The 14,867-nt window shown below is 35.7% G+C and overlaps 1 protein-coding gene across 35 annotated transcripts in view; it reads left to right on the plus strand.

The window, feature by feature from the left end:
- Window positions 1-10,154, plus strand: part of BAZ2B (bromodomain adjacent to zinc finger domain 2B) — a 233,378-nt gene extending 223,224 nt beyond the window's left edge. For 34 of the 35 annotated variants that reach the window (XM_087920145.1, XM_087920148.1, XM_087920136.1 and 31 more), the window contains 3 exons: window positions 1,612-1,877; window positions 4,741-4,884; window positions 8,667-10,154. In XM_087920145.1, the coding sequence (XP_087776271.1) occupies window positions 1,612-1,877; window positions 4,741-4,884; window positions 8,667-8,820 (564 nt within the window). In that variant the 3' untranslated portion in view covers window positions 8,821-10,154. The remainder of the gene's footprint in view (window positions 1-1,611; window positions 1,878-4,740; window positions 4,885-8,666) is intronic. The other variant, XR_015740773.1, reaches the window with a different exon arrangement.
- The last annotated feature ends 4,713 nt before the right edge of the window (window positions 10,155-14,867 follow it).

Below are 14,867 nucleotides of genomic sequence, written 5' to 3' on the forward strand. Positions count from 1 at the left end.
CATAGGGGTCCCCTTTGAAGATGGTATAGAAGTTTCAGTTGGCCCAGAATGCAGCAACCAGAGTACTGACATGAGCATATTATAGCTGTGCTTTGGTTCCTTCACTTGTTTCCTATGAGCTTGCAAATAGAAATCAAAGGGTTGGTATTGGCCTTTATAGTCCTACATGACGTGGCAGCACAATACAGCTTAGCGCATGTCAAATTTTTCAGCTTTCAATTTCCAAACATTAGGGTTGGTCAAAAGTTGTGACATGCCTTGGGGATTGTAAAGATATTTTGGTTACTTTAATATAATTTAGATGTGCCTGGTAAGAAACTACATAAATATCATAACTTTTTAACATTTTGCTTGTTTCAAGCCTTCTCTGTCCAGTTTTGATCCATCTAACTGACACATCATTGGAGAATCTGCTTCAGTTCCCCATATATGTGAAGCAAAGGAGTAGTGGTTAGATCTATGATTATGTGTATATAGGCATGACCTTTCTGGGGTTGCACTTAGACTTTGGAGCAGCTTTCTACTAGGAAATGTTATTTATCCCTACTTGCTTAAAAATAAAATTATTTTGAAGAGTTTTGATGATGGTATGAGTTGATGGTTTTAGGCGTATTGCAATTTGACTCCACTTAGTGTTTGTTAACCTCCCCCTTTTCAGGGCAATTTCCTTTGCAGCACCTATCCTTTACAATCAAGAAGGTATTGAACCAGTGAGTTTATTCTTCTATACCTAAGTAAAAGCAGTTAAAACTGACCTAAACTGTAACATGGTCCTAAAATATATGCTTTCATTGTTTAATGAAATTTCTAGTCTTGGTGTCAAACTGGTTGAACTATGTAGAATAATCTGAGTAGTTAAAGTGATTAAATTCTAGTTTCTGAAAATGGAGAAAATGAAGTCTGATAAAATCTATAGAACTCTAGATTTGGCCTGAATTTAAGAAAGCCCATTTCAGTAATTTCCAAAAACTCAAGTTATTGATTATGGCATCCAAAAACATCACGTTTGAACCTTTCTTCCTATATAGTGTATAAGTGGAAAGTACAATCACAAGCATAGAAAAGAAGATCATTGCCCTGATGTTGCACAAGAGTTTAGTAGCAAAATGACATTCCATTGCAGCTGGTTCCAATTATACAGTATCGATTTCCAAATTACCAAGAAGATTATTGTGTGTACAGGACTGGTAGTGAGATGAGTGGCCTTCATGAAACCTCTTATTACCCCGACTTCAATTTAGTAAGACCTACGGTCAGCACTTCATGTCTCTAGAAATTTTGAATTGGAAGTATTGATATTGTGAAATACTCGTTACAAATTCATCTTCAGTGCTGTCCTTTCATCCACATGGTTATATCATGTGCCATGTTCTCACAGCATACAAGCTTTGTCCTTGAAGAAAACTGCTGTCCTGAAAGCATCTGGTTCATAACTTTTTAAAGACACTTTTAGGAAGGTTCTGCACAATTAACTCTGCACTTAGTTTGTGGCTAACTCTTCAGATGAAAGCAATATTGACAAAGCCACGGTGAAATGTATGGACTAGGTTTGCTAACAGAAATAAATATATGTTTGCTCTGCACTTATTGGTTTCTTTTCTTCGGATACAGGCAAGTGGTCAAACTTTAAAAGTTAAAAAAAATCAGATGAAAGGGAAAAAAAGTAATGAACACAAGAAAAGCAAGAAATTCCCTCCAGCGGTAGAAATGGAAGATGAGGACTCAGCATCTGTAAGCAGCTCTGTTAAAAGGGGGAAAACGGAGTCCAAAAAGAGAAAAATTGAAGACAGCATTTCTGTTAGTCCATCAAAACAGGAAAATGTCTCCCCTGTGAAGAAAATGAAACGTGATGAATCCAAGGACTTGGCTTTATGCAGGTATTGCTTGAGTGTATTAATATTAGATTTTAACTGCAAACAAACTGAGGTTCTCAAATGTGACAGGAGCTGTTTATAATTGAGCCTGCCCTATAATCTCATGGAAAGAAAGATCTGAAAGGCCCCAACCTAAGAGCAAAACAGATAAATGAAAATTCAACTTCTACTTTCCCATAGCCTCATTCCTGCCTTGCTTCTTCACATAATCTCCTTTCTGTTTTTATCTCATTACTTCTATTGTTTTATCAATATATAAAATCCAAATAAAAATAGGAAATTGAGGGAAGGACAAAGAGAGGGGGAAAGAAAATTTGAGGCACAAGGGAAGAAAGAAAAAAGCATTGACTTCTGACTCTTTTTAGCACAAGGTAAACAGACCCTCAATTTTTTACTTTTACACGTTAGTATATAACTACTCATTTCTATGACAACAAATCTAATTGGCAAAACCAAAATTGAAGTTACATTTTTTTAATCACAAGCACAAAATTCAGAAGTGATACCCAAATAAAAACATAATTAAATATATTCTCCTCTTTGAACAATCAATTTAACCATTTCTGCTTTATCTTCCTTTCTGTGGAAATAATATGCATTTCTATTTGCACTTAATAATCTTTATAAACTGTTACCATTTACATTAACAACAATCACTGTATGCTTTCAGATTCTTTAACCTTAAAGGGAAAAATACTTTTTTTTTTATCCATTTTAAAAACTAAACTTTTATTTAAAAACATTTCTAAAATCAAAACATTCTAACACATCTTTTTTAACTTCCTCTTCCTATTTAAAGTTTAGTTCAGACCAATAAAATTCCAACTAACTCCAATTAACTCATAAAATTTAGATCACTTCTTCCAAGTTACTCTCATAGAATATTTTTTTCTTCTTGTATACATCCTTTTTAAAACTTTGAACTTTTATTTAAGCTAATACATCTTTTACTTAACATAGATACTTTCTTAACATACATACTTCTCTTAACATAGATACTTTTAAGTACACTTTCAATAATACTTTACAAACTTTAAGAATTACATAAGCATTATATATAAAAGAAAAATACATTTTCAAACTTTAAATTAAGACCTTCTTTCAATTACAAATATCAGACTGATAAAAATCCATTGTAATTCCAATTGACTCATTATATTTAAATCACTCCTTCCAACTTGTCTTCAAGAATAAAATTTTCTTTTCTGGAATGTTTGCAACTAGTTAGCTTCTCTATTTCTCAAGGTTTTCTCAAAACTTGCTAATGTTCATGAGAAAACTGTCCTTAAACTTGTCCTTTTAAAAGTTGCAGATTTTCTTGGAGCTCTTCTTTCAATTTTGTTGGGAGGTTTATATTTAAACCATCATAATAAAAATTGGAGTTATTTTCCAAAATTGCAACTGACTCAGGGGTGGGTTTCTACCGGTTCTGTCCACCTCTGTAGAACCGGTAGCTCTGAAGAGCAGCAGACGTAGAACCGGTTCAATGTCTGCTGATGTTTTTGCCCACATGCCCACCCAGGCTCTTACCTGATCTTTATTTCCTGATTTTTCAACTTCAGCTGCCGAACGAGGCACAGCTGCAGTTAAAAAAACAAGAAATGAGGGCTGTTTCAAAGGCTGCTTTTCGGCATGCAGCGTGCTGATGACGATTTACAGGCATGCGGCGGCAGGGAAGCTCGTAAATCCCAAACCAGTAGTTAACCCTGTCATATCCCACCCCTGAACCGACTCCTCTGCATTATCAGCTTGTGAAATTGCCTCAGTGGTTTAGTAACTTTATACACATATTTGCATCTCTGAAGTAGTTTAAAAAGTTTTTTTTAACATCCTTGGAGCATCGCTGATCTATGAACTGATGGATTTTTTGAAGATTTTTCAAATACATCTCTAATAATTTGCTCCTTTATCTTAACTTCCTCTTTAGTCAAAGAGTAGCTTTGGTGTAAATCACTTAAGAGTTGCTGGCCAATCAGGAATCATAAAAATTGGAAAGTTTTAACCACCCACAGGAAAGCAGACCAAGCTGCAAATTATTAAAAATAATAAACTAGAACCACAACTTTCTGCCTTTATATTTCTCCGTCAGTTTTTTTGTTTTTAAATATTCCACAGTTCCTTATTTAACTTGCCTTCAGCAGCCTTCTTCCTTGTTGCTTAATAATGAAGAAATCCCCCAAATGGCACAGAGCTTCAAAAGGGAATAATAGGCTGTGGCTATTACAAAATGGTTGCTTTTTCAACAAGGAACTGATTGCAGCCCTGGCCCCACCCTCAAGCTTTTGGCATGGAGGCTGCTTTGAAGCACAGCTCCTGAAGCTACTTGCAGACCTTTGCTGTATCAGAGGATCTTATGGGATAATTCAAGAAGTTTCCCTAACGCAGGAGAGTCATATAAACCAAAGGAGAGCCAGTTCTTCCTGTTGGTAAGCTGAAAAATTATAGTCCAGGGAAAACCCCTTCAGGGATCCTTCCCTGAGTGTGTCATCAATTGGCCATCTTTTCACTAGAAGTCACCTAATCTCCCTTCTGTTGTCAAAACTTGACTGGGAGAAACAGGTTTTATTTAAACTGCAGAAAGTTAGGCAGAATTCAGTGCCTCTTATTCATGTGGCTATTTTGGTCTCATATCTATACAGCTGCTATAGTATCATTTTCTTCTGATTTTGCTTTTTACCATTCTTCTCTGTCCCAAATATTTTTTAAAGATTCCTCTCTGCATCAGATGAATTGAAGTGTAGCTAATCCCTTAATAAATGTGTTACTTTTTAATGTGCCATTTGACTTTTTTTATTGGTACTCATTGTAACATGAGATGCAAAACAGTTGAGAACTGACTTGTGACTTTCTTTCTAAATATTGTTAGTGTGCTCCTGTCTGAATTGGAAACTCATGAAGATGCCTGGCCTTTCCTACTTCCTGTAAATTTGAAACATGTTCCTGGTTATAGGAAAGTTATTAAAAAACCTATGGATTTTTCTACAATTCGAGAGAAGCTGAATAGTGGACAGTAAGTAAAAATCAGAGGAACTTCAAAAAAGAAAAAAGTGAAACTTTAAATCCACTTTGATTAATTAAAACCCAGGTAGTGTCTGATGTCCAATATTTTAGGTGCTAAAATACCATAATGATGAACAGTTAGGGCTGGCAAGGTGAGTAAGTATGCAGTACTAGTGGTTACTCTGGCAATTGAAGCTTTTGTTGTTTCCTTGAGCTTTGTGTATCAGACTATAATCTAGTAAGGAACTACATCCTGTTTTTAGCTTCTGCAGGCATATCTCTCTCTCTCTCTCCCTCCCTCCCTTCCTCCTTCCCTCCCTCCCTCTCTCTCTCTCTCTCTCTCTCTCTCTCACACACACACACACACACACACACACACACACACACAGAGGGAGGGAGGATATTTATTCTTTCCTGTTCTGAAATAGCTGCTGCAAAATATATCTGAGACCAAGTGTCAAACTCTGTTTTAAGGTGGGAAAATCAATTCATTAGCTGAATTTCAAAGGGAAATTCACTATTAATCACTTCAAAAGGCATACATGGACTCCAGGTTGTCTAATTATGTATTAGATCCTAGGACCACCATCAAAGAACATTTACACAGAGTCAGGAAAAATGGTCTAATGCAGGGGTCTTCATACTTGACATACTTTAAGACTCGTGGACTTCAACTCCCAGAATTCCTCCTCCAGTGATGTCAGCTCAGGAATTCTGGGAGTTGAAGTCTTCAAGTCTTAAACTTGCCAAGTTTGAAGACCCTAATAGATGAAGTACAGAATGCGTTATACTGTTATATTATGTGTGATATTAGTATGCTTTGGGAGGACATGGGATAGTGCTTGGGCTTAATGGAGGATCAGCAGCAGGAGGAAAAGAAGCAACAAATATATGCCTATATCACATAATGCATATATCTGCATTTTTTTTTAAAAAAAAGAAAAGTTTTGCTGGATTAGATCAAAGCCCACATAGTCAGGTATGCAGCAGTCAGCTAAATGCCACTGGAAAGTCAAGAACATAACAAATATCCTTCCACTTATGCTTTATAATGTTTAATGTTATAGCAATATAGCCATTCAAAACCAATCAATTACTTTACCTAGCAACAATTATTATAAATCATCATATGATGAATTTCCTGCTTTTACCATTCACATTTAAATACAATCAGAATATCTTTGCATTCTCCTTTCAGCCTCTTCTGATTTATGCTGATATATTCATGGTTCTAAAATGATACAGAACACATTTAGTAGTATTGTGAGCTCAAACTTTCAATGAGCATCTGTCTGGGTTCACCTTCGACTTAAGAAATAGCTGAGTGTGAGGTTTGGGGTTTTTTTGCCATTGGCCGTTTTACATCCTTTATATCTGAACTTGTATCAATCTACATTTGTCAGTTTGCAAATCAAAATCGTGAGTGGCGGTATGAAACAAAAATTGCAAAAATGGAAATACAGAAGCAAGCACACCTGGCTGCAGCAGTTCCATGATATTATAGTCATACATCTTGATTCAGAACACTTCTCTTTTTGCAGAGCTACAATTACGGTGTCAGGGCAACAGATTTTCATCCAGAGGCCCTTCTTCTGAATGTGGTTGTAGTGCGAAGCCTGCAGTTCGGGTAGTCCTTCTCGAAAGTCTTGGGGGAGGAGGATGTGAAGATCAATAATAAGCAACGATACACTAATACCAGGACATTAGAAGCATTCTAAAAAACCTTTTAAACTTCATTGAAGAGGCAGGGTGGGGCAGGAAGATTGATTAGAAATAGCAATAACACCTTCGTTTCAGGTTGAAATTAAATACTGAATTTGAGCACAATTGCAGATTGGCAAGGGGTGAGGAAGTGTGTGTACACACACACACACAAAGGACAAAAATAATTCTCCCACTTTTTCTTTTTTTGATAATGATGTTGAACAAAGAACAAATGTGGATGACATTTTATGCGGCATGGTTTTGGTTTCATGGAAACTACCAGTAGGTGGAGCCTGCTGGTGGTGGATTAAAGACTCTTAAAAAGACCAGACTAATTCTGGCTTCAAATTCTAATACCAGAAATGAGATGCTTTTAAACAGAAGTTTGCTGGTTGGTTTGTTTATCGAAATTAATATGCCACTCATCTCGCAGTACCACTGTGATTGGATCTAAAAAGAGAGAAGTATATGAGACCATGTTTGAACTAGTGGTTAAAGCATCAGGTTTGAAAGCAGAATAGTTCCGCCTTAGCCATGAAAGCCAGCTGGGTGACTTTGAGCCAGTCACTTTCTCAGCCCAACTCACCTCACAAGGCTGTGGCGGGGAAAATAGGAGGAGGAAAGTATATGTGTTAGCCAGCACCTTGAGTTATTTGTAAAAACAATAAAGACGGGATACAAATAAGTAAATAAAAAATATTGGCACAGGGAAAGAAAGCAATCTGAAACTTACTTGAAATTTCAGAAATGGAACTGGAAGGAAGCTCATGCTGGGCAGTGTCACGGCACAGATTAGTGCCTTTACAAGCATACTCTGACAGAGACAGTATGTACATGTGGATTTTATGAGTATTCTCTTAGTTCCTTTTAAAATAAATCAAGTTTTAATTTATTTAAAATTATGCACTGTTTTGAGAGTCAGTTTGGTACAGTAGTGAAGGTATCAGACTAGTCCCGCCTTGGGCACGAAGCGTGTCGGATGACCTTGGTTCTGTCACTCACTCTCAGCCCTAGGAAGGAGCAGGCAAGGGCAAACCGCTTCTGAAAAACCTTGCCAGGAAACCTGCAGGGACTTGTTCGGGGAATCAGACATGATTTAATGAAGGGGTGTGTGCGTGCGTGATATTTGTGTATCCATTGTATTCCCCCCTAGAGCCCTTAAACTTTCTTAGGAGTGTCTGTTTGGAAGTCAGGTCTTTCCATGAGAAATTTACTCCAATAAATATGAAGTGGAGTGCAGCTAAAATTTACACTAGCCACTTTTGGAACGCATTCATCATTTTGAAATGTTGTAAGCTTATGCTTTTCATTTGTTTGATCGTGCCACATCTATTAACTATTATTGGTGCTATTCATGAGATCAGGTAGAGGTATAGGCAGGTATAGAGGTATCGGCTTATGACCACAATGAGCTCAAAATTTCTTGCCACAGTTGTTAAGTGAAATTACTGTAGTGTATAGGTTTGTAATACGATCATTAAGGGAAACTGGCTTCCCCATTAATTTTGCTTGTCAAAAGGTTGCAAAAAGGTGATCACATGACCTTGTGACACAGCAACGGTCGTAAGTATGAACCAGTTGCCAAGCATATGAATGTTGATCACTTCATCATGGAGATGCTACAAAGGTGGTTAGTGTGAAAAATGGACATAAGTCACTTTTTTCATTGCCATTGTAACTTTGAATGGTCACTAAATAAACTATTGTAAGTTGACGACCTGTATAAAATTCTCCGAGGCATTTTTAAATGAATATCATTCTGTATAAGATCAGGACAGATCAACCTGAGAAGGCTTGCCTGCGTACTTGCTATGAATAGATATTGACTTGATGGCATAGGATCAATCAAATCAAAGATGATATTATTTTACAAAGTATGTTACCATTATAGTAGTAGTGTATTAAAATTAGACTTTATTGCTTATATAGAAAATGTGTTATGATTGGTTTTAATAGAATCTGCTGATTTACAGAATTGTCCAATTTTAAACAAAACACTGCATTTCTCATTAGCAGGCATTTTATTTTTATTTTTCTGTTTAACTTCACATAAAAAGAATGCTGTTTTTGTTTGTTTGTTTGTTTCAGGTATCCTAATCTTGAAGCTTTTGCTATAGATGTCAGGCTTGTGTTTGACAACTGTGAAACATTTAATGAAGATGATTCTGACATTGGTCGGGCTGGCCACAACATGAGAAAACATTTTGAAAAAAAATGGACAGAGATTTTCAAAGTGAGCTGAAGTGATCACAGTCCAACATGTTTTCTTTTCTTAAATGAGGACAAATAAGACCAGCAATGTGAAGTGTATTTACATTAAAGTACAAGGCACATGCATAACTAATGACTGTTTTATTTTTCCTTAAGGGATCACGGGGAGTAGTGCTAATTCTTAAGATTTCACTCCTTCAGTAAACATGGTTCTTGGTTTGTGTGTTTTATCAAACTATTTTAGGTAGAACAGGGAAGCACACCCAAAGAATTTAAATGTAAGGGGTGTCATAGTGCAATAGCAATTTAAAATATATCAAAACGCACTGAATATTCAACCACCAGAGCTCTAGTTGGGGAAAAAAGTTGTATTTCCCCTTTCAATAAATATCTATTTTTCATTTTTTTTACTTTGTAGTTTATTTTTAGTAAATGTATTTAATTTTATGAATTATTTATGATTAAATAGCATCCAGACTCTTCGTTTTCTGTGAAAAGGAAGAATTAAAAAATAAAATAAAATAAAATTGCTTTAAATGTTGAAAATACAACAAGGAATGTTTTAAAATTAAAAAAAACAAAACAAAACAAAGCCAAGTAAAACTGTTTACACTGATGTGCTGTAAAAAGCACGAAAAATTAAACTTTACTGTAGAGTTACAAGTACATTTATATATATGTTGCTGCATCACTTGTGTAGTTAAATTGTATTTCAAAACAGTGAAGAAGAAAAATGAAACATATGTATATACTGTTCATTATTGTTTATATTAAGTCTTGTTTTAAATATGTATGATGTGTACATATTGTTTGCAGACATTGTTTATGCCTTAGAAAGGACTGTAGCATTTTATTTTAGTTTTAAGGTAATTACAGCGATATGGCTTGTACAGTAAGTATCCTCTACCAACACTGTGGAGTCTCCTTAATCTTTGTAGTGCCTGCCTTTAAAACAGGGTGTAGGGGATATTAGTTTTCCATTTTTCTATTTTGTTATATAATTTCAAGCCACCAGGGCCTCAAATTTGAGTATAATCATTTGTATCCATGTGGAATAAAAATGTGACAATTTCTTACGCACACAGTATTTTTTCATAAAAACATTTCCCTCCATTTGCCTTGCCACAGAAACAACAAAAAAGAAAAAAAAATGAAAAAAATTTGTAACCACTGTGTTTTATCTACTGTGTGTTGTGGTGGCCTGTTGGAGGCAGATAGATCAGACTTTTTTTTGTACCTATGTAAGAGTACTTGAAGTTTCATTTAAAACAAAATGTTGTGGAAAAGGTAGCATTCTTTTTTTTTAGGAGTGTTATTTTTCACTAGTATGTGTGGCACGGATACAATAAAAGACTGTTTTACAAACCAGTTTTTTCTCAGTTATTTTAATTCCATGTTCAAACACATTTTAAGAAACCTGACATTATTAGCAACAATGATTTTTTTCCTTGAAATTATGAATGGAAAATGTACTATATAAAATATTTAAGGACAAAACTCATCTTTCTGGTCCGGTGTTAAACCAAAATGTATTATTTCTGGAATGTCAGCTTTATAGCTGCCTGGAGTTATGAAAGCTATTAAAACTATCTGAAGCTGCTTGAATATTGTTGTAAAATTACCACAAACAGTCCTAGTGTTTAATAATAATTTATGGTCTCTTATACCCAATGCTTTCCCAATTCCTACTTTTTTCTACCCAGTATAATAGAAGTTTCCTGAAATTCTCATTGGTACAACAGGAGGGAAATTATCTACAGCAGTTCTAGCCTAGCATTATTAATTTCTTACGCCTGGTAGGAGAACCATAGAGCTTTAGATTCAGAAGACTTGGGCCCACCAATACTCTTCCTAAAATTTGTCTTGTTTTAGGAAGACTGACTGATAAGTGATGTCTCACATCTATGGAGAACACCAACACTAGATCCTAACATCTGACAACTTCAGAAAGTTAACATTTCTGTACTATTTCAAACTCAACATACTTTAATTTACTTAATTTATACTTTCTCTTTCTGGCCTGGCAAACACTCAAGATGACTAACAAAATTGTGGTGTGTGTGTATGTGTGAAATATAATGTTTTGTGTAAGTGAGAATGAGCAAAGGGACAACTTCCCCACATATACATTTCATAACCTGGAAACCACCCAGGAGGACTTATCCCATGTGACAGAGGGACCTCTGTCAGTGGGAGTGCCTTGAAAAGGATCCCTTCCCTACATTGGATAAGCTGGGCATGTTCATAACAGGAAAAATCATACTTAACACTGTTCAGAATTTAAAAGGTCAATATCAATACCATAAATGGTAACCAATTCAGATTGTTCAATACGGGCTGATATGATCCCTGTACCTTGTTCCAGTTAGCTGCTCAACTGCTATTTTTTCCAACTAATTGGAAAATAGAGACACACTTCAGAGGAAGCTTTCCTAAGAGTTACTGAGATTTTTTTTGGTAGTATTTTGATAAGACTTTGCCATTTTCTACCCAAACTGGATATAGTCTCCTGGTCTCCACTGTTGTAATTACACTCACTCATAATACAAATCACTTTCATCTACTCAGTAGTAAAGCTCATGGCACAGTGGTATTTCACAGCTGTAGTACTAATCTCCAAGAATTTGACTTTGCAAGGAAGAATTTTTATACTTGTGCTTTGCACCTCTGCACCTCAGTTTTGAGGAAAATAGCAATTCTTGATGTCAGCCAGACACTGCACAAATTAGGGGTGCTGTGAAAAAAATTACTGAGACTCCAAGGGCATTATAAACCAAGAAAGTTTGAAAAACTTTAGTTTTTTACTATTAAGATTAAGCTGTCTCTGGTACACAGAACTTACACAGGAATATATTTTCTTTCTGCTACTGGATTGTTGATACTTTTTTGGCACTTAGACCAGTGAGAATTTCAGATAAGTAGCATTTGGATTGCATTATTTCTGGACTGTACCACATAGTACATATGACTTAAGAACTAAGTGATTACTACAGCCATTTTAGCAGAGGTTAATGAAGCAAGGCTTCAAACCAGGAGGTGGTTGCTTCTAGCCCTCCCTTATGTATGATGCCAACTGAGTTTTGGGCCCTTACAGTCCTAGGAAGGAGCCAAAAGCAAAGTTAGTCCAGGTAGTCATCAAGATTCAAGACTGAAATGTGTGTGAATGCACACATTTCAAAATTGTCTTCAGAGATGCCAAAGCAATTTGACAAATTTTGAGAGCTCAAACTATGTACAGACATAGCAAGCTGGCCAGTTTTAGAATGCCTAATAGGTTTCAGGCAAGGAATGAATATTTTCTTTACAGTCACTGACCAGAATTGCAAACAAAAACCCATTAAAAATTAAAGTCAAATAAACGATAAAATATTATAATTGATGGTAGGTTCCTCAAGGGATAATCAATTCCGCCTAATTTTACAGGCAGTACTATATAACAAAATTTAGCTTTGTTCAAGGACACAGTCATACCAATCTGATAACACATGCACATAAATAAAGATAAGAATTTCCTGGGTATTTTACCAGGTAAGGTTATAAGGCAGGTCCTCAACTCCTTCTAGAGCAGTGATAGTTAACCTTTTGGGTTGGGCATGTCAAAAATTCAGAAAATGCCTTAACTTGATTGTAGCATATCACAAACTCACCCCCCCCCCCCAAAACAAAAAGGAAATAATTCTTTACAGTGACACAATTTCAGAGACATTTTTGTGGGTCAGGGATGTTTACTTGGAATCTTTCAAGATTCGAAGAATTGGTGAGTTTTGTTAATGGAAATAATCCAAATAATTGTTAATATTTGCAACTATTGGTTGACAGTTTTTTTCATATAAACATCTGAATTAAACTTTTCTTCCTCAAGAAAGGATTTTTAAGAACTTTGTTCAACTCTGTTTGCATAATTTTTCTGGCCTTTCTTAATTACAGTGTTATATCATATTGTTAATGCGAAAGCAAAATAATGTACATATGTATGTGTATTCAATTTTTATATTAATATACTTGCCTGAGCATTGACAAAGCCTAAATTTCAATGGCCACACTAAGCAGAGACTTGTCTCCGTGTGTCTAAAAGCATCTAACACAGCACCTTTTTCCTCAAAGCAAGTTGGCCTTAGCAGAGTCTTTGTATATTGCTGTGAAGGACAGTTAATTATTAACTGTAATAAAACTAATGCTGCTATGTTTCTAAAAAGTCTGTAATTTACCGCTACTCTTGGACAATTAACATTTTAAGCATCAATCAGAGTCTTTAAATATTTGGTCATTTCCTTCTAAGCATCCATGAACTGAAACCATCAGTAAAGGAAGTCACTGCCAGGGTCCATAAACTCTCAGATGTAATTTCTCTTTTGTTTACTGCAATAGCAATAACCACATTCCAGCTGCTGCAAACATTTTGGAGCGGCTTGTTCTACAGTGAACAGATTTGTTATCATTGTGATTTAAGCAGAATTTGCAGAACTAGAAATATGTTTAAGCTATATCATGACATAGAACATATGAAGTTCATTTAAAGTTCAACCCTCTACGTGTCTTCTCAGAAGAATGCTGTGTTCAATAGCACTTATTCCAGGTAAATGGGTATAAATCAAGTACACAATTGCCATAAACGACACATAAAACAACAGAGGAAGCCCAAGAAGGAGCAGCGGCAGCATTTACTAGCCAAAGTAATATGATGCAAAGTGTACTAGAAAATACAATGCATATACCTAGACAGCTGTGTGAGGAATCCTATTCATGCTCACAAAAATAGTAATAGATTTAATTCTATAAATATCAATACTATAGTAACTTAATTTTCAGAGCCCTAAAACTTTATTTTTGATGCCACTTACAAATTCATTTGGCATTCAGTACATTTTTAAATATACTTGTTATCCAAGGGATACTCCAATTTTGTGCAAAGCAGAGAACAAATTTTCTTTACATTAACAACATTTTTAATCCCAGTTGCCATATCATATCTCTGATGACTAAGCAAGTAGCTATTGGACATTTATTGGTTTCGATCTGAACACTTGTCTGTGAATATGACTCTCACTCAGACTTCCTCCACTGAAGAAACAGATGTGTAGATTTTCATTCCTTCTGTCTTCTATATAGATACACAGACTTGCACGCACACTGCAAATTTTATACATTTTAACGTGGAAGCATTTTATCTGTTAGCAGAATTCCATTGAGAGAATATTCCTAAGAAGCATGAATTTGAATCTAAGCTCCTGTTATTATTTTATTTATATATTTATTAAATTTTTTGGTCACTTATCTCCCTTCAAAATGACTCTAGGCAGTTTACCACATTATGTGGGGAAAAATACCCATCTGGTTCAGTTCCAAGCCAGGAGAAAGGCAACGGAGACAAAATGGAGGCTGGAGTTTGTGGTTCTGGTGCAGCTGACAAAATGGAGTTGAGAGTGGATGGCTTTTATACCTTCTTTTTGGGCTTTGTATTTGAGCTTCCTGTTCATGTGCAAGAACATGTGAGTTCTACTGGCTGTTGTAGGGGATATGTAGTGGTTCTGTAGGGTTTCTGGCTGGCTCCATAGGCAAAAGGGGAAATGCAAATCCTAGGTGTTTGTCTGAGTTCCCAGATTTGGTTGAAGTTTGCTGGGGGTGGTGCAACTGAAAGGTTGTTGGGCAATTCCTATTGTGGCTGAGGGCTAATCCTACCTTTGTTCAGACTTTGCTGCAGGGAGTTTCAAAATATCCTGACTTGAATGGATTTCTGCCTATAGTATTTGCTTTGCCTATGGATAGAGCTATCTAGATACTTGGCTTTTTTCAATAAGCTCTTTATCTCTTAAGTGCTGACATCTGCTGTGGGCTACTAAGAAAAGTGGGGGTTGCTTTCTGCCTCTAAAAAAAAACATGTTTCTCCATTTCTCCCTTTGGGTAAACATAATATTCTGCCTTTTTAAAATACTCCTCAAAATATTTCATTCTTCCAGGAGGGAGTGGGTGTTGACTTTCTACACTTAAAAGCAATAAAATTATAAAGAATAAATATTTCTAAAGCAATACAAATAGCATTACCATCCAAAGAAAATGTCAGCCTCAAGATATCTTCTG

This window comes from Pseudonaja textilis, chromosome 1 (genome assembly GCF_049901715.1).
Source record: "Pseudonaja textilis isolate UNSWEBS1 chromosome 1, rPseTex1.2, whole genome shotgun sequence".
Classification (NCBI taxonomy): domain Eukaryota; kingdom Metazoa; phylum Chordata; class Lepidosauria; order Squamata; family Elapidae; genus Pseudonaja; species Pseudonaja textilis.